Genomic DNA, 20,035 nt, shown 5'->3' with positions numbered 1-20,035 from the left:
GTTTAACCTGAACCAAGTGCCTGTCACCAACCCTGTCTGGCACGTGGTGGGTGTTCAATAAAATAAGGCAAATGAAAGAATTCCTCTGAAGCCTTGAGTGACTTTTGAGAATATTAAAATAAGCTCATTTGAACTGTGGATTCTAATTTTTAATGTATTTAAGAATGTCTTCAACACTGTTTCCTATGTTCTTGGATTTTTTTCTTTCTTCCTTCCATGTTGGTCTGCAGCCTCGAGCCTAAGGACCCCGATGGCAGTACCTTGTCCATATCCAACCCCATTTGGGATTGTGCCCCATGCTGGCATGAATGGAGAGCTAACCAGCCCCGGAGCTGCCTACGCTGGGCTGCACAACATCTCCCCTCAGATGAGCGCGGCTGCAGCCGCCGCCGCCGCTGCTGCCGCCTACGGGAGGTCACCGGTGGTATGTTTGTGGGCTTTTGCAAAATGATATTTCAGAGCACGGAGACTTGTCATACATATTGTTTGAATGTAGTTTATATAATATGAGGTATTTAGAGAGGGATTTGTGTGTTTTTATAAATTAAGTTACAGGTAATTACATGTTGAAATCCATTTGTTTTGTAAGGTAAGGGAGTTTTTTTCTTTATTGTATGTCCTTTAAAAAAATTACTATTATTTTGGAAATTTTAAACCTACAAAATTAGATCACGTAGTATAAGGAATATAATGAACCCTCTGTTTCTATCTTGAGCTTCAATAATTATTAGTATAATATTTTTTCATGTACATCTCTTAAGTACATTTCCATCCTAAACAGCCTGGCATTTCATCATTAAATACTTTTATATATATATCTAAAATCTTATTTTTAAGGGATATGTTCTCCCAAATTTTAGAATAGATTTTAAGTAGGATGAAATAGGTTAATGTAACTTTGTGTGTTTCTGTTGTTTTTGCTTGGAAAAATTCTAGGTGGGGTTTGATCCGCATCATCACATGCGTGTGCCAGCAATACCTCCAAACCTGACAGGCATTCCAGGAGGAAAACCGTAAGTACTTTTGTGTCTTTGTACTCTGCATGCCAAGCCCTGGTCCCTTGCTGGCCCCTGACTTTGAGCCCTGCTAGACAGTATTGGGGGTGGTTTGCATTTTTTACCTTGCAAAGTGTTTTTCATTTTGCTTAGCACAAGAAAAGAGGTAATGAAATGGGGTTTTGTATGTTCAGTTTAAAATCTTGAGCTTTAATATGGAAATGCAAATTGCAGAGGTATCTCCAGCAGTCAGGTCTTCTCTATATCTATTGCTGATTTCAAGGCAATTCTTTGTTCAAAAAGTCTGATTATTATGTGTGAATTTGGATGCTCAAAATTTGAATACATTGGGAGAAGACATGCCAAACTTCAAAAGCTGAAAGGAAATAAGTGCAGTTATGCTCAATTCTGTTTTCAGAAAAAGTGACTTGCTCAATCGGCCTCTTGTACTTTGTGCTGGGCATCTAGACTCTGTATTCACAGTCCCCTTGAGTCATGACAGACGGAACACAACACACCAGTCATTCCAGCCTCCTCTTGTACATTCTGATCTCTCACTGTATCTCATTTCACATCCTTCGTTTTAATCCAGTACACTTTTTTATTGCTTCCTAAGCTCTCTGCTTATTGGCTTCATCTTCCCAGATAGGAAGACTTTTACTATAAAGTAACGCTGGCCCTTCCTTAAAAATTCCAGCTGGCTTTCTCTCTCCTCTTTTGGGAAGCATCCCCTGCAGACCCTCCTTGCTTTGTTAGTCACATGCATATGTTTATTTGCATCACTTTTTTCATGGGTATATCCTCTGTCACTATATGTGCATACACATACCACCTCCTAGTTTCAGTAATATCCACACTTGACCCTCAAGAGCAGTTAAAGGCCCTGTCTCCTAGAGGTTTGCCTGCTTTAAGTCATTTGTTCTCAAAAGTCCTTATTCCTATAACATTTTTCAATGTCTTATTGTCTTAGTTCTCTAAGGTGTCATCTTACAAGAATATTGTGCCCTGACAACCCTATCGTCCCTCTCTCCCTTCCTCACTATTATTCTTTCCTATTCCTCTACATTTTTTATGCTTATTTGTAGCATCATCTGTCTCTCCCCACTTGACTATGTGGGAGCAGAGCAGAACTTTCTACTATTCAGTTATAGAAGTTACTCCACTGCCTATAGTGGCACCTGATTCGTGGTACTCACAATATATATTTGTTCATTGAATGAATGAATGGACATATGCCATGTCTTCTCTGACCTCCCTGCTTATATATTCACTACCTCATACTCAGGCAGTTGTCACCCTGGTGCTGCTTGTGTATCCTCTTTTTCTTCCCATGTTCCCTGTCCCCTCGGTGTTGAACATGGCCTGACCTTGACCCTTTCTTTACTTTCCATCTGATGAATCAGATTCTTGGTTCCTCCTTTTGTAACTTCTCTGTAGACTCTACCCTAACTAAACTTCCTCATTGCATCAAACACAATGCAGGCTCCATAGTCAAGTTGCTCAGTAAATATTTGACTGATTAATAAGGAAGACAAGACAAATTAGATTTTGAGTTCCTTGAGAGTTGAAGGTATAAATACCAATTAGCATAAAATTCTGTGTACCTGTGTGTGTTCAGCAAATAGTTGTTGACTGACAAGTCTTGTTGACCAAGAACTCTGCTATATTTGAAGGTGAAAGTTGAGTGTATTTCAAGCAGTGACTAAATAACAAGATCATAGGGATTAATCAAATAATGATTCAAATACCTATGAGTTTCATATCAATTTGTAGGGGAGATAAAAGAGTTCCTTAAGGGAAGAAGTACCATCCCCTTTTCCGAGTTACCACTTAGGTAACCAGCAGTTGTACCCAGAGCTATAGCATAATTAGAGAGAATGAGGTGATGCTTTTTGCCTCAGCTGCTGCTCCGAGGCGACAAGGAGTCTAAGTGTGTTTGTTAGATATATTTAGGGAAGCAATGACGGTCTTCGTTTGGGGGTTCTGGCCAGTTAAACTGCTGTAGAATTACAGCTGGTCTGACTCAGGTGGTGCTGCTGAGCCTGGAACTGAGCTCCCTTCCTTCCTCCAGTCTTGACTTTTGGCTTTATAAAATGCCTAAGATCCTTTTGGGTAGGTTAACAAATTAGAAGATTATTGAGAATTTTGTACATGGGAGTGATAGAGTCACATGTGATGCTATTGGCAAATGACAGTTCACAAGGAATACCAAAAAACATGTGATGTGGTCAACGGAATATGGGTTCAGAAGTGTGACAGATTGAAGTTTGAATTTTGACTCTGCCAGTGGACCACGGAGGAGTGACTTCACATAGTTTCTTAACTTTGTGAGCTGTGCTAGGCTCTCAACACATCCGTGAACCAGGGATGTGAGGAAGAAGATTTGATTGAGTAATTAGATTCCATGTTTTCTGTCACTGGCATGTCTTTATGTAAGAGGCCATCAAGACATCTAAGTTCACAGTCATTTGTATGCATATAGAGGTAATATACTTTTATTATAGATTTTTATAGCAGAATGATTATAATGATTATGTGGCTCTCCAGATCATAAGATACAGAATTGTGAGACTTTGTCTTGTGCATATTTTTCAACAGAAAACTTTAAAGTATGTTAAAACATAAAACATTATAAATCACCTAGTGGCTTCTTCTACTGCATACACTCAAAGTAACTGCCTTTCTCCAGGAAGACTTATAACAGTTGTGCATCTCTGTCCTAATTATTTTTACAAAATGAATTGCTAGATAGTATCAAAAATTATAATTAAACGCTTGTTCCAAACTAATGAATAAAGTAGCATTTATTTGATAATTCACATTGGATCCTCTTGTCTATTCAGGTGAATTAGCAGAGGTTCCACTCCATATGTAATTGGAATGACAATGTAGTTTAATTTCAACATAAGCCAAAAATGGACTTTCTCCCTCACCGACTACTAAAAATGAGACTTCTGTGAATGGTGTATAAGTATTTGATGAAAACCACAGTACTAATTGTATGTGTTACCACATGTGAATGCAGCACAAGCAAAAGCTCTCAAGTTAATGAGTCCCAGGCTGCTCACAATTCAGAAATCTTTCTGTTACATTTGTTTGTTTTTATAAAGCAAGATTTTCAAGATGGGAATAATACTTGATAACATAGTCGGCAACAAATACTTGTTGATGGTTTTTACTAACTTGTGTTCCTATGCTACTTAGAACCTAGCTTTCTATTATACTTCATAAAGTACAATAGCCAGGCCTTTAATTGTGAATTCAAGGTCTAATCCCATTTTGTGAGACACTGAAAATCTGGAGGTGTTCTGCATCATGAGAGAGATGAGTGCAGCATAACAGAACGGGGCCTGTTAGAGAGGGATAAAATGGGAAACCCAAGGACCTTCTTCAGATATTCTAGGTGTTCATCAAATGATCGAGTTAAAATAATGACTTCAGTGCACATGTTTTAAAAAGAGGGAATTGCAGGTGCTGGGACTGCACAAAATGATGTTTTATCAGAAGTCCAAACTTAACATTTTCCTCAACTGTCTTCTGTTCTTGTCACCATGTGGTGTGTGTGTGTTGGGGGGAGTGTAGGTCATTGTTTTTCTCTGACTCCCTGTACCCTCTCCCTTTAGCCCGTGTTTCTCATTATTTGTTCGACATCTCAGATAACTAGAAAGTGTGTGTTACTTGGATCTCAAATTGATTATATTCAGAAAGTACGTTTGTAGACTAAGTCGTCCTCCCAATTTGCCCTTCCCCCACCTGTTTTTTGTTAAGTACCCTGTTTCTTGTCTCCTGAGCTCAGAAACTCAGTTACTTTTGACTCCCTTCTCACAGCTTGTAAATTAAGTCCTACAGAATGTTATGTCCACTCTTCCTTCTAGATTGTCATCATTGCCCTTGCCTAGTACAAGTCTCCCCTAGATTATTGGACCTCTTTCCTAGATTATTGGAATAATTATTTACGATTCCTCCTGTCCATGCTACTTCTTGCTACCAAGTTTATTTTATGAATGGCTTTGCCCAGTAATGTCACACCTCTTCCCCCCCCCCCCCAAAAAAAAAAAAAACAACCCTTCAGCAAATTCTGGGAAGTTCTCAGCCTGGCATTCTCCCCAGCCCTCCCTTTTGTAGCATTATATTGATATAGTGATATACTGAGTATTATATTGATATATAGATCTTGTATATTTATTTCATCAGACTGTGCTTAGCCAGCTCCTCTACCCACTTATTATGGGGTTGTTAAGTAAATAAATTCTTGGATTAAAACCAGTCCAGGGATTTCCTGGATCATTTCACCTCATTTTTTGGAGTCCTCGTTCTCTTCTATTCTGAGCATCTATATTGTGTCTTCCATGTTCCTCACTCCTTGGTGAAATCCTTTCATTCTTTAAAACCCATCTCTAGTACCATGTCTGTCATGAAACAGAAACTTTTCATTTTCTTTTTAAACCACATAGTCACTTCTATATTTGTCTCATCATACTTCCTAGATTATAAGCCAGTTGTGGGCAAGGCCAGGTGCCTCAGCTAATTTTGTATCGTTAGCTTGACTTTATGTCAGGGTATATGGCTAGGAGGTACTTGGTACATAGTGATGCATTTAATGGGATAGAAAGAGAATAGTCTTTGAGTCTGTTTCTCTGATTCCTAGAAATGTTGACCATTCACATGACCATGCACATTCCCGGACTCTTTGCTAGTTAACAAGCACAGAGCTTGTTGAAATCTGATAATAAGTATGTACTAGAGCTTTATTCTTTCTAATCTGAATGTCTTTTACATATACTAATAGCAAACAGAAGGCCATATTATGTCCTTAATAAAGCAAGCTCTTGAAAATCACCTGAACTCTTTAAAAGGAAGTTCCAGGAACATAGTAGGTGCTCACAGAGTGGTTGTGGTTGAGTTGAAGAATGTCCTTTTGAAGACCTTGAAAGAATTGTGTGCCTGGTTTCTTAACTATTTAAATTCTCAAGGCTCTTTAAAAAACCATTTAGTGATTCTGGAGGGGAGTACCGAATGTCTTTTCAAATAAATTATCATTAAGAATGTATAACACCATCTAAACTTGGAATAACCTTTTTTTCCTTTCCTTTAAGATTTAGTCTTCATGACCTCTTAATTGCTAAATCGATTAGCCTTTTTCTCAGTTGTCATCCCTTAGAATCTCAGCCTTTCTTTATGAGCATTATTGCCTCCCCATCCTTACTTAGACTGAAACCTGGCTTTCTCCTGCGGTCACCCCTTCACCTGCAGCCCTTTAAGGGGTGACATTGCATTTCATTCACTGGCCTCAGAGCCAGTGTGGGCGTCGATAAGGGCTATGGTTGTCCCACCTTCCCCAGCCTCTTCTAAAAGAGAACTCCTCTACCCTTTTGTGAAAACCCTGTTCCTTTCAGGCTTGTGCCATTTGACTGCCCCCCTTCTACCTTGATTGGGGATATTTCTCCAATATGTTAAAGACTTGACACATGGCTTAAGAGTCTTTCATTCAGAGCCTGCCATCATCCTGGTTGACTCTGGTACCCATATCCCTCCCCCAGTAACCTCATCTTGGTTCTTGGACCATCTCATCTCTAGTGAATATCTGCTCTACTTGACTTTAGTTACCTGTATTTACAGGCTCACAAAGAAGAGCTTGTTAATCACCCCTAACTGTGTCACCTCCAGAATCCAAGCATTCCATACAATGCAACTTCTGTGCCTCCACCCAGCCAGAATGATCCTTTCAATTCCAAATTCTGTTTCTAATTCTGTCTCCCAGTCCCTAGTCACTGGCTTCTCCCCAGATAGCTGCAATAGCCGCCTGACTAGTTGTTCTTTATTCTGCCACCTACAATTTATTCACCTAACAACCAGAAGATTATTTCAGAATGTTAAATGAATCATGTCACTCCCTTACACAAGTCTCAAATGGCTTCTTGTTTTACTCCAAATAATATCCACATTCCTCATCACAGTCTACAAGGCCCTTTATAGTCTGGCCCCTACCTCTCCCTTCAGTCTCATATCCTGTCACTCGCTACTGGGTGCACTCTGGCCTCCTTGCTTGTTCCGCTTCAAGGTCTTTGCATTTGCTATTCCCACTCGTTGACATATTCCTCTCTCCATGTGTTTAAGGCCCGTGTCCTTCCTCCAGGTCTCAGCTCCTGTGCTGTCTCCTCAGAGAGCAATCCCCAACCACCACTCTTAATGCACTTTTACTCTTTTTTATCTGAAACTCTGTGTGTGTGTGTGACAGCATTTACCACTGTCTAAGGTTACTTAACCTATTTATTTATTAATCTGTTTTCTCTTTTAGGATGTAGACTAGTGTAAGGGCAGGGACTTTGTCTCTGTTGTTCACCTTGAATTCTACAGCACCTGAACACCTAGGGGTTCAGGCGTGGGGACATGTTTCATGTTGGAAGGCCTCATTAATTTAGCTATAATAAAATAAGGCAACATTCAAGAAACTTCAATTAGACATACTTTAAAATATGCATTATTTTGTAAAAAATCTGTGTACTTAGTAATTTTAACAAATGAAAAGTATGTGTTAATTTTAAAGTTAACTAACCTTTTAATGACTTTATTGTGCCTATTTTTTGTTGGAAAATATTTGAATATTTGGTTGCAGCATGAAGGCCCACAGTTTCAGCTGTCATTTGTGACGCTCGCCTCGGCCTCCCTGAGTGCTAGGATTACAGGCATGAGCCACCGTGGCCAGCCAACAACTGCATATTCTTCAAACGATTCACATATATCATCCAAAATCTCCTTTTGAACAAGTATTTTGATAAAAAATAGCTTTTTTCAAAAGCATTTTTCAAAATGCTTGGATTTTTTGCATTTTGGTTGCAGCATGGTCTGTATCATATGTAGCCTTAGTTTTACCTTGCAAGGAAATATTCAAGTTGTTTTGATTTACATCTCACACAGAAATGGTGCATTCCAATAGAAATCATCTTTTAATAATTCACATTGCTGATTCTGTTCTTTGTAAGATTTAACTATCTGATCTCGTAGAGAAAATTTTGACTAAAACCTGCCTGTGCCGTAGTCAACACACTTTAGTATGATATAACAAATCCACACTGAATACCTTATTGTTCAACTTTAACATGTTATGAAACTGATGATGCTGTGTTGCATTTGCATAAATATAGTTAACAATACTTAAAACTTGTAGCAAAGTGTCACTTAAAATAGTAGCTTTAGCACAGAGATTTTGCTGACACAAGATAACAATGAAGAAAAATGAGAGCATCTGGATCTGTTAATATTCTTTTTATCTGTGCAATAAAGCCTTCATATTTTCCTGTCATGGAAGGTACACCATCTGTACGTATTCTCACTAAATTTACCAAATTCAGTCCAACTTCATGATACTTATGTTGGAAATTGTTGAAGATACCTATTCGCAGTGTGTTCTGTTCACAAGAGTGCCCAAAGCGAGTAACTCTTCATAAAGAAGAAATTCTTCTGTTATGTCCCAAATGAAGTATAAAACCTGTGCCAAGTCAGTAATATTAGTTGATTCATCCAAAGCAATCGAATAATATTTTCCTTTTGAAGTATTGCATGAAGTTGTTCTATTGAGCCTATTTCATACGGCTGATGAGTTATGGTTCTCCTTGAAAAGAGGCAGTTATTTGTACTTTGAAATGTCATTGGGGTCTCAGCATCCTACACAACTTAGAGAATGCATTCTTTCACAATTTCTGCATCACGGGATGGCTTCCCTTTTTTCTGCCAAGTATATAATCTACTTTATAAGTTGCTTCTGTTGCATTATTTCCAGGTCTTACTGCTGCTTGAAAGAATTGTCTTTGCTTTTGCTTTCATCCTTTAATTTCTGCTATACAGCCTTTCGTGCCTCTCCCTCTAATTTAAAATATTTGTGGTCCTTATGAGTGTTATAATGCTGATGAGCATTGAATTTTTTTGTTGTTGATATTTCAGTATCACAGAGCAAGCAAATCATCTTTAGCAGAAACAAGATAATATTGCAATTTCCAATCCTCATTATAAAATCTGTTTTCTTCCTTCAGTGTTCTCTTGGTCTTCTTTGACATAATGGGCTGTTAAGCAGACAGAATTTAAAAATACTGTTGATCTGTGCAACTATTTACAAATTCCACAAACAGAAACACAGCGCACTGTTGTCAAAAGCTGGTAACAGACAGACATACTCGACTCACTAACCAGCCTCGTGCAGTCGTGGTGCCAGTCAGGCGGGGGAAGTTAGAACTAGATGGTGAGCATAGCAGCCATCAGTTTAGCCCTTATGGCTTACTAATGTTCTAATTGTGCCAGTCAATCTGGGAGGATTATTTCATTGAAACTTAATTCTTTGGTATTTTAAATACGTTCATTTTAAAAATAAAAATATAAAAGATGAATAAAAAGGTATTAATTAAAACAAAAGGTTTTGTTTTGTAAAATTTGAATTCAGGCTACACTTGAGAACCTAGAAGGTCACATCCCCTACCCCTTACCTAGAACATATGATACATTTAAATATTTGCTGAATAAATGGATAATAAACATGCTCTTTCATGTCGCCTTCATATTTGCCATACTCCTTATCATCATTCTGTCTTTAGATAATTAATGCCCATTAGAAAATGCAGCCCCCATTGCCATTTTCCCTGTCTTCTTCACTTTAAATTCCCAGAGTATAGTGGAATTGTTGATAGCACTGACCATCTGATATTTCAATAGTTTTTTAAGTGAGCCTCTCACTCATGAATGTGCCCTCCACCCCACGCTGTGACTTCAGAACAGGGTGTGTGGGTTTCTTTCTTGCCCAGTCCTCACTATAGTGCTTGGCATGCTGGGATGCTCAAGAAATACATGTTAACTGGATGAACTCTTAGTAAACTGTCATGTGATTGACTGTGTCTCCCCCCACCCCTCCACTTCCTTGTCTCTATTGGTAATTTCCTTCCCTGACTGCTCTTGCCAGGAATTCCTGATGTCAGCATTCTCTTAGATTCCACATCTAGTACACTTCCCACAACATAATCTGCTTCAGGATTATTTTTTCTCCCCCCTTAGCTTCAATTTCTATTCTTTTTGGATGATTTCTAATCTGATCTTTCTCCTGAATCATAGCTGTTTGGATTTCCATCTTCCCTCAAGTCCAAGAAAACCAAATCCTTTACCTCCTCACATATGTCCCCGTGCACCCCTGAGTTATTGGTCCCTGTCATTTCACTAGTTAGTGTGGTCTGGTAGTTACCCAGGTTCTAAGCCCTAAAGTCCTACTCGTTATCCCTTTCTCAGGTCATATGTCCAGTGTGTCTTTCAGTCCTGTTATTTTGACCCAAAGAATGTCTTCTACCCATTGGCTTCCCAGCTGCCCACCTCCTTCCTCCTCAGCAAGTCTGACATTACTTTTTTCTACAGCTCTCTGTAGTGTACAGAGAAAACAAAAGCTCTCTACTATCTGTGCTCACATCTTCCGCAGCCACAGCGCACACTTCATCTTTTCTGGGGAACACTCAGGTGGTTGATCAGCCCCCTCAGTAATGGGCTGAATTTTGATGAATGTGACCAGCCTGTAGATTTTTACATTAAGGAATCATAAACTGTTTTAGTTTGATCCACAATCTTTTCTGCGATTTGATCTAAGTTCCTGTTCTTTGTGCATCCATAGTACTTTCTTCTTGGTACGTCTGTCTGTTGTAAACTTCTTCCCATAAGCAGAGCACATTCCCAACCTCCATGCCAACATAGAATGACATAATTTTGAAAATGGGCTATTGCCTGCGGTAGCCCCCAGGACAGGCCAAGCTGCCTCCCACCCGCCGCTGGCATCTCCTGCTTCCAGAAACCCAGTGTGCATCACAGCAGCCTCACTAGTCCCTCCCTGACTTTAGTGCCCTTAAAATAAAGATGAGTCTGTTGAGAGATGTACTCTGACTTAAGCTGTGTGTTAGAACCAAATGCTTCCACAACCTGAGGGCTTTCCCTGGAGATGAACGAGAGAAGAAGCAGCTGATAGCTACTCATTCTCAGGGAAATTTGGGGCTATCACCTGGGATGTTTTTTCAGGTTCTCATTCCATTTGGCTTTACTTGGATTTACTTGGATTTGTAATTGTCAGGTCTGATCAAGGTATTAACATAAAGTTTTATCTTTTGGGGGAGGGGGCGCATCTGCCATTTCAAAATGTAAGCCTAGAAACCTTGGCTTATCTATCTCCACTAGTAAGTCACTTGCTTAGAGTGAGCTAGAGGCAAAATTTCATTACAGGCCTGTGATTCACCCAAGTAGAAGGCAATGCAAGTTCGCAGAGTGCCCCTGAAAAGGCCGGAGCTGTACTTGATACTGGTTGCCTCATTTAATTCTCTGATTTGTAGAAAGCATTCTCTTCATTTTAGAGATTAGAACTAAAGATCAGAGGAAGCTAAATAACTACTGGTGTCACACAGCAGCTAGTATAAAGAGTCAGTCTGAGATTTGATCATAAATTTAGCTGTATGACTCTGAAAATCACGTTTTTTCCCACTGTATGGGTAAATTTGACTTGTTTACAAATCACAGGTGACACTGAAAATATTTTATTTTTCATCTCATTACACTGAACAGTTAAGTAACATTTTTTTGCATCTTTCTCTTCCTACCTTTTCTCCTCTCCCTTGCCTTAGAGCGTACTCCTTCCACGTTAGTGCAGACGGCCAGATGCAGCCCGTCCCCTTTCCCCCTGACGCCCTCATCGGACCCGGCATCCCCCGCCACGCTCGCCAGATCAACACGCTCAACCACGGGGAGGTGGTGTGTGCGGTGACCATCAGCAACCCCACGAGACACGTGTACACGGGCGGGAAGGGCTGCGTCAAGGTCTGGGACATCAGCCACCCTGGCAATAAGAGTCCTGTCTCTCAGCTCGACTGTCTGGTGAGTGAACATGGATGAATAAGACTTAGGCTTTCATTCAGAGGACAGGAAGAGATAGTGGGAGAACTGTATATACAAGCAAATCCACACAGTATTGATCCCAGGAGGGTAGTTGGTCATAGGTGGTTTGTGGTCTTTCACTTGGAGGTGTGTCTTCTTTCAATCCCTTGAGGCAGAATGATCTGGTTCTTCATGTGTGGCACATGAACCAGTTTTCATTAACCCTGCCTCCCATGTGTAAAGGCCAAACCAGTTGTTTTCCTATCTAATAGTTAAGAAAATTAAGAGCCCAGAGGATAGTTTCAGATATCATTATCTGTCACATGTAAAGAGTAACCTGCTACTTCATGTGGCAAGTGCCAGGATAGCCCGTTAGCTGCTTCATTGGCCTTTATCCTTGAGTTACTTAGGAAATTTCAGTTTGGTTTTCTTCCCTTATACCAGTAGTAGAATTTTTGCAGTAGCATAAGGCTAGATCAATTTAACATAATTAAATGTACATAAGATTCTTGTAACCTCATGAGCTGGGAGGATTTTTTTTTCCTGTTACTTAACATCCCTTGAATGGAGTCTGGCTTCTGAATGGTGCAGCTTCATCAAACCCATGATGCCCTTTAGTTGTATAATGCAAGGCCAGGCAAAAGGAACAGACTGCCAGGTGTCTTTACCTTCCTGACACTTTCTTGGCAGTAGTAATGGGACCTTTCAGTAGCAGAGCTGAGTCTGAGAAGGCCAGGCTTTCAGGTGTGGGTCCTCCAGGACTGGGAGAGCTCCTACATTAGTGTACATGTGTATCTGTGTGTGCAGATGACACAGGCAAGTTGGTTAATTTGGTCGTGGTGAGAGTGGGTCTAGATCTTTGCATTTTGATGCTAATTAAGATTAAATAGCTCAGTACTAAGGTTTGTAGATCAAGTTTAAGTACTTCCCTAATTTCATGTAATTTTCTAACATTAATCCACTTTATCATTGTCGTAAGTATAAATGGCTCATTAAACCAGGAGGGAACACAATACTTTTATGGATTTCTGCTCTCATGTTAATGCTGTTTTCCTTTCCTCATGAGTAATCTCTTGATGGTTTTTGTCTCTACAGAACAGGGATAACTACATCCGCTCCTGCAGATTGCTCCCTGATGGTCGCACCCTAATTGTTGGCGGGGAGGCCAGCACTCTGTCCATCTGGGACCTGGCGGCTCCGACCCCGCGCATCAAGGCAGAGCTGACGTCCTCGGCCCCCGCCTGCTACGCCCTGGCCATCAGCCCCGATTCCAAGGTCTGCTTCTCGTGCTGCAGCGACGGCAACATCGCCGTGTGGGATCTGCACAACCAGACGCTGGTGAGGTAGGTAGGCAGGACCCATTATGGGTTGTGAGGAGGAGCTGATTTTACCAAATTGTGCCAAAGTGCGTGCGTGTTCATGTGTGTGTGTGTGTGTGTGTGTATATAAGAGAGAGAAGAGAGAGAAAATAGATGAAATATAAATTATCTTACTAAAAATTGTTAAGAACAGGTCTATTTTAAGATGTCACAAACAAATTATGAATGTGAAATCTTCCTTCTTTTGACTATTTGAACTTTATAAGAGTTTTTTTTTTCTTCTTTCTTTTTAACATTATACTAAGCACCACCAATTTCTGTTTTTTAAAAAATGAGGTCAGTTTGATATAGATCAGCATCCATAAGGTTCCCATGACCTCGAGCTCGTTAGACATTGTTTGCCATCTGCTTGCTAGCCATTACTGTTGAGAGATTCTCAATGAGAAGATTCATGGTGCATAGTGCTATCCTGGATGCCATATGGATCTGACATGTCCATTCCTTCAGTAAAGTATTTAGCAATTACCATGGGGCCCAGGCACTGTGTTGGGTGTAGATTATCTAGTTCCACTTTTCAGAATGGATAGACATAACAAATGAGATTGTAAAGGATCAGTATTGGTAGGTCGGTGTTGGCAGGTAAAGCCCTGAAACAAGTCTCCAAATGTCAAACACTCTAAGAGATCAGCAAGAAAGGGGTAGTATGATCAGCAAAAGGGTATGAGAAGGTTGTAATTAAATCTAGCTACAAGTTGAGTGTGTAAAAAGAATAGGCCTGTCTGTTATTTTGAAGGACTGAACTCTTAAGATTCTAAAATAAAATAAATGATCGCTTTTGTTGCTTATGGGTAGGGCTTTCTTTGATGAAGAGCTGCTTCAGACCCCTTCTTCCTCCAGTGTCTTTTGTACATTTTACCAGGAGTGATTCCTGGGGCAGTAGCTCACACCCAGTGTCTTTCCACGTGCCTTACTTGAGAGCATGCCTTTCTGTCCTGCACAGCCACCCACAGGCATGTTGCTGCTCACTGCAGGACTTGATCTGCTTCCTGTGCTGTCCCCAGTTCTTTGCAGAAGGGAAAATTAAATTCTCTCTTTCATATCACAGTGATAGAATAGGTCTCAGAACATCTTTGATTAGTTCATATTCTATATGTGTAGGTGTATGTTTTCTTTTGTTAACTTATTTAGAGATTTTTTTTCCATCAGTAATATCAATCATGTTTTAATGGAAGAGTAATTTGAAGCACTTCCTAAATATTTAAAAATAAACAGAAAGTACAGGAAATTTAGCATCTAAATTAAACTTTAATTCCTCATATATGCTTTGTTATTACTTTGAATAATTTGAAAACATAATAAATCAAAATGAAATCTACAAATAAGGCCTGTATTGCAATTGAATCATCAGGGAATTGTAATTTGAGTTCAATTAAAAACTAACTTTTCAAGGGCTTTCCCTCCATTTTGACATTTTCAGGCAATTCCAGGGCCACACAGACGGAGCCAGCTGTATTGACATTTCTAATGATGGCACCAAGCTCTGGACGGGCGGTTTGGACAACACTGTCAGGTCCTGGGACCTGCGAGAAGGGCGCCAGCTGCAGCAGCACGACTTCACCTCCCAGGTACGGTCTGTGCGCCCGTGACACTTTCGAGACATAGTTTGAGGAAACATATGATATACTAGAAGAAGGCGCAGTTCACTTACCATGTGGTGATGTCACTTTTGACTCTGGATTAATCACTTTGAGATCTTACTATTTTGGGATCACCCTTTTGACTTTAATTTCTTTCTGTTTGATTCAAATTATCTTGATCTCCTTCATAATTTAAGTAGAGACAGTACCTACTGGTTAAATGAAGCATGTCCACCATAGTCACCGTTAACCTGTTTTAATTCTAGATCTTTTCTCTGGGCTACTGCCCAACCGGAGAGTGGCTCGCAGTGGGGATGGAGAACAGTAACGTGGAAGTGTTGCATGTCACCAAGCCAGACAAATACCAGCTACATCTTCATGAGAGCTGTGTGCTGTCGCTGAAGTTTGCCCACTGTGGTAAGTAAGCTGCTTCTGTCCATTTTCTGTCATCCAGAATTGTTCCTTCCACCTTCCTGTGGTTTCATTCCAAGTCAGGTCCTTTAGTTCGTTTGTTAACGTGGCCCTCTTCAGAACTGTGTTACGTCCTTATACCTGCCTGCTTTTCTAATGCCATGCAGTTTTCTGGCATTATTCCATTTTATCCCTATCATAAGTATAAATGCTCATTAAATCCTGGAAGGTATGCTTTATTTTTGAAGTGAAAAGAATATGTGAAAAGTATGATCAGCAAAAGGGTGTGAGAAGGTTGTAATTAAATCTAGCTACAAGTTGAGTGTGTAAAAAGAAGAGGCCTGTCTGTTATTTTGAAGGACTGAACTCTTTAAGATTCTAAAATAAAATAAATGATCACTTTTGTTGCTTACAAATGGATGTTTCTTACAAATGGATGATTTCTCTGTGAGTAGTTTGGTGCTCTGTAAAGCTAATTCTTGAGTGTCTGACAAAGTAACACAAACACTGCCTTTTTCAAAACCATTTTCTTATAGGCAAATGGTTTGTAAGCACTGGAAAGGACAACCTTCTGAATGCCTGGAGAACACCTTATGGGGCCAGTATATTCCAGGTAACACTGAGCTTGTTTAGCTTCTGCTTACCATGTGCTCGCTGCATGGCAGTTGTTCAACCAAACTCCCTCTGTGCATTCTCTCAGATTAATAATGTACGTAAGTGGCTTGGGAAGTCGGAGCCGGTATTATTCCCATTGTGCAGAGAAGAAAACTGTACGAGGGAGGTTAAGAGTCACAGCACTGGAGCGGGGGAAAGTCTCCCTCGTTCTCTGAGGCCAGAGCTGGGGCTGCCCAGTGCACTGTTCACCTCTTCATCCTAGGTTCCTTTTTACATGTTAGAGTAGAGGTTTTATGTCTTCTGTAAACTGTGTGTGTGTCTTTTTAAATGTCTTATTTTAAAAGTTGAGCATTTAGCTATAATATACTCTTGTTAGTATTAGTTTTTTTATTTTTTTTTCTGAAGAAGTTATTCAGGAATAGTTTGACAAATCCTAATTAATTTTATAAACTTTTATTCTACCTGTTGATTTGGTGGAACTTTATTTCTTTTATGTAATTATCTGTAGAAGGACCAAATTGTAGACACAGTACACATAAACACGCATATAAATACACAGTCTCTTCTCTCTCTTACTGATATGTGAGAATTTCATAAGCAAGCTAAATAAAGACTTGGCTTTTTTAGCCTTATATAATTAAGGATGTTATCTTCTAGTGTTGTTTTTTCATAAATAATAGATTTGCAGTTTTCTTGACCAAGAGGTATTAAGTCATAAAGTAGATTAGTTAAATCTGAAACATGTATATAGACTGGAAATATGCAAGATAATCAGTAGGACAAAAATAGCTGATTGTTGCTGTCATAGGCTTATAATTTAATAAACTGTTTTTCATGTTGTGGATCACAGCCTTTTAGATGGTCCCTACTTGCCATTTAAAAATATATATTTTTTTAAATTAGAGAGTATCTTTTATAGTAAGCATAAGTATATATCTTATGTGTGTACTAGGTTGTGAATTCAAATTGTTTATTAATTGTGATTTTAAAAGTTTGAGAAACACTGGAAGTGGGTTTGCAACTGCATGTCATACATATATTTTTAAGTGTTTAAAGTATTCAGAGTCCTGATTAAAATCTTGTGTTTTTTTTTTTTTAATGAGTACAATTCAGTTAAAAGTTAACATTGACTACTTCATAGTATAATTGAACATTTTATACAAATTCTCTAAGTGTGGTACATTTTTCTTTCCAACTATTGAACCTCTTTCCTCTTGCAAGTTTGTATCATGTTTCTACAGTAAGAACATAGGCTTTTTACTAGGAATATTTTTCCCTTCTTCATTTTTTTAAATGTGGTGTTTTCAATGCTGTTTCTTGCTTCTCATCTATTATCCCATCTGAACTCAGCTGCATGTCTCTGAGGCAGTAGGCAGGTAAAATGTCTTAACCTATTTGCCATTGTAAGGAAACTGAGGCTCAGACGGGTTAAGTGACCTGTCCAGCATTCCACAGCTCAGCCTAAATCCAAGCCGTCTGACTGAAGTTGAGGGCTTTTCACACTAATCGCACGCTCTTTACTTCCTGGAGAATATGGTTTGAAATAGGGCCCTGCTTCACCAGCAGAGGTGCTCCTGTCATTGACCTGCCTGCCTACCTGATGTCCCCAGTGCCAGAGCTTCTAGGCTAACCTGGTGAGGGTGATGCCCACAGTGGATCCCATACAGCTCTGTCATTTTAAGGCAGTGCTGTGCTTGCCTTTCCCCAATGGTGGCTTCTATTAGTCAGTGAGCATGTTCTATTTGCATTTGCTCCCAAGTCCTCCAGACCTGCCTCTCCGTACTCGTGGGATTTTCTTCCAATATTTAACGTTTTTGATTATCTGTTTCTTTCCTAGTCCAAAGAATCCTCATCGGTGCTTAGCTGTGACATCTCTGTGGATGACAAATATATTGTCACTGGCTCTGGGGATAAGAAGGCCACGGTTTATGAAGTTATTTATTAAGGACAAATCTTCATGCAAACTGGACTCCTTCTCCTTGTAGCACTTTGCTCTATCATTTTTTTTTTTGTTCACCCCCTGCCCTCGCATCTAAAACCAAGGATTTCAAATACTCATTGCAGTTGTGAAGTTTAATCCCCTCCCTTGACCCAACTTCCTACTTGCTGTTGAATTGTGAATACTCATTAAAACCTGTGATACCAAATCTTCAGCTATCTACTTGGAAGAACATGGAATAAGCATACTTAACAGTGAACGGAATCTTTAATTATGTATTATATCTGTAATATATTTATTTTGTTTAAAGAAGGCTTTCTAACAATGACTGACTAAATAAAGCTGTCTGCTCCTGCATTGATAATGAAGGTGCGTTGTATTTGATACCCCTCCCCCCTTTTTTTGGCAAAGGAGGGGAAAGGAAGGTTTAAAATAATTGATTAAAAATGTCACTAAATGTAGACTAATAACTATATAGAGATGTGAAATGTATAATTATACATGGAAGCAATATGTTGCTGTGTTGTTATTAGGTTTTTTGTTTTTGTTTTCTACTTATTTCAAAGATGTTTGGAAATTTGGCTGAACAATTAGAACATGACAGGCCAAGTCATATTCATTTGGGTCTATTTAGACAACTTTAACCAGTATATCTATAGCTTTAGATGATATTTGATAAAAGTCATTGGACTTTTTTCTTTTTTCTTTTTTTGACTTGTTGACAAGTGTCTTTGTAATATGTTTTTAGTTCCCTTTTTTATTGTATTATAGACAGATGAACAAATTAAATTGGCCTCAAAGAGAGAACTTAATCCCTTCTGGATATTTTTGCCACGTTTCTTTGCAAAGGGAGATATATATCTTTGGGCAGTTTTGTTATTACAGAAATTATGGCTATTTTGTGGCATGCTCTTTGGGAGCTGCACAGATACGGGGAAGGACTCCCACCGCTGGGCAAGTCAAGTCTTTTACAAAACAAGGACAGTAGAGGAGGGTTTGCAGAGACCTCCCTCTGAAAAACACAAAGAACGGACTCTCCTGGGATGAGGACTTGCTTTCTTTACCTCCGGTTCTTTCCATGTCTTAGTTGGATGTCCCTGAAATGGACACAGGCTGTGCCATTGTGCCAGAAACATTGTGTTATCTTTTATGTTGTTGTTGTTGCTGTTAAAACTATAATATGTGACTCCTTTTTTTATTATTATTTTTTTTTTGTTTGAATGCTTTAAAAATCTTTTAAGTCTGTGGATCTGCTGATGTACAGTGCCTTTGCTGCTATGGATCAAAATCAAAAGAACCGTGTAGATAAACTTTATTGTATAAGTAGAAAATTACTTAATTTCATACTAGAAATGGATGGATGCTGCAAGTTGAAATGGACTGTCCATTGACGTTCCTAATGTGGTAGCAGAAAAAAAAAATGGTGTCTTAAGTGCTTAGTGTTTGATGTCATTAACAGTTTCGTAAAACTCTACAGTGTAGAAAGATTTTGATACTAAACTGTGCATTGTACATAGTTCTAATGCATTGTATTGACCACCAGTACTTCTATAATGGTAGATTGTTTGTGCATTCAGACTTTTAAGCATTAAACATACATAACTTCTAGTATGCTTATTTTTCTAATTCTTTGTTTTGCTGGCTTTAGTTTATTTTTAATCTTTGACTACACCACTCATATATTAAAAATGACTAATTTTGTTCAAGGGAGATTGGTTTTAAAGTAATGTGGGATTTTTTTTAATTGTTTCTCTTTTTGTTATGGTTTTATTTTCACTTGAGAGGAGCTAGAAAAGATAGGTGGTAGAGAAACTATCAGTGACCCATTGCTCTCAAATTATTTATTGAGCACCTCTTTGGTTTGTAAAAATACTGTCTACAGAAAGTGATCATGTCCCTCAAAATCTTGATACTTTAAAACTATACCGTTCAATATGGTTACCACTAGCCATATGTAGTTATTATATTTAAATTTAACTCCATTAAAATTAGAAATCTAGTTTACCAGTCACACTGACTACATTTCAAGTGTTGAGTGGCCACATGTGGCTAATGGCTACTGCATTGGACTGCACAAATTTATAGAACAGTTCCATCATAGTAGATAGTTCTGTGGGACCAACAGTGCTTTTACATTAGACCATATAGACCATTGCCAGCCATTTGGGTTTGGGAAACATTTCCAATGTGATGCACTGAAATCTTTACACCAAGCTTCTTGAGCTGCTGCTGGTT

General features: G+C 39.0%; 1 protein-coding gene across 11 annotated transcripts in view; it reads left to right on the top strand.

The window, feature by feature from the left end:
- The window catches only part of TLE4 (TLE family member 4, transcriptional corepressor), a 148,467-nt gene extending 129,059 nt beyond the window's left edge, over positions 1-19,408 (top strand). For all 11 annotated transcript variants that reach the window (XM_012749747.2, XM_012749746.2, XM_012749744.2 and 8 more), the window contains 8 exons: positions 231-424; positions 937-1,013; positions 11,630-11,879; positions 12,975-13,222; positions 14,676-14,823; positions 15,102-15,252; positions 15,783-15,859; positions 17,699-19,408. In XM_012749747.2, the coding sequence (XP_012605201.1) occupies positions 231-424; positions 937-1,013; positions 11,630-11,879; positions 12,975-13,222; positions 14,676-14,823; positions 15,102-15,252; positions 15,783-15,859; positions 17,699-17,806 (1,253 nt within the window). In that variant the 3' untranslated portion in view covers positions 17,807-19,408. The remainder of the gene's footprint in view (positions 1-230; positions 425-936; positions 1,014-11,629; positions 11,880-12,974; positions 13,223-14,675; positions 14,824-15,101; positions 15,253-15,782; positions 15,860-17,698) is intronic.
- Positions 19,409-20,035: the final 627 nt, after the last annotated feature.

The sequence above is a fragment of the Microcebus murinus genome, chromosome 12, assembly GCF_040939455.1.
Source record: "Microcebus murinus isolate Inina chromosome 12, M.murinus_Inina_mat1.0, whole genome shotgun sequence".
NCBI classification, from domain to species: domain Eukaryota; kingdom Metazoa; phylum Chordata; class Mammalia; order Primates; family Cheirogaleidae; genus Microcebus; species Microcebus murinus.
The sequence above is the reverse complement of the archived record's forward strand: the minus strand, read 5'-3'. Positions and strand labels throughout refer to the sequence as shown.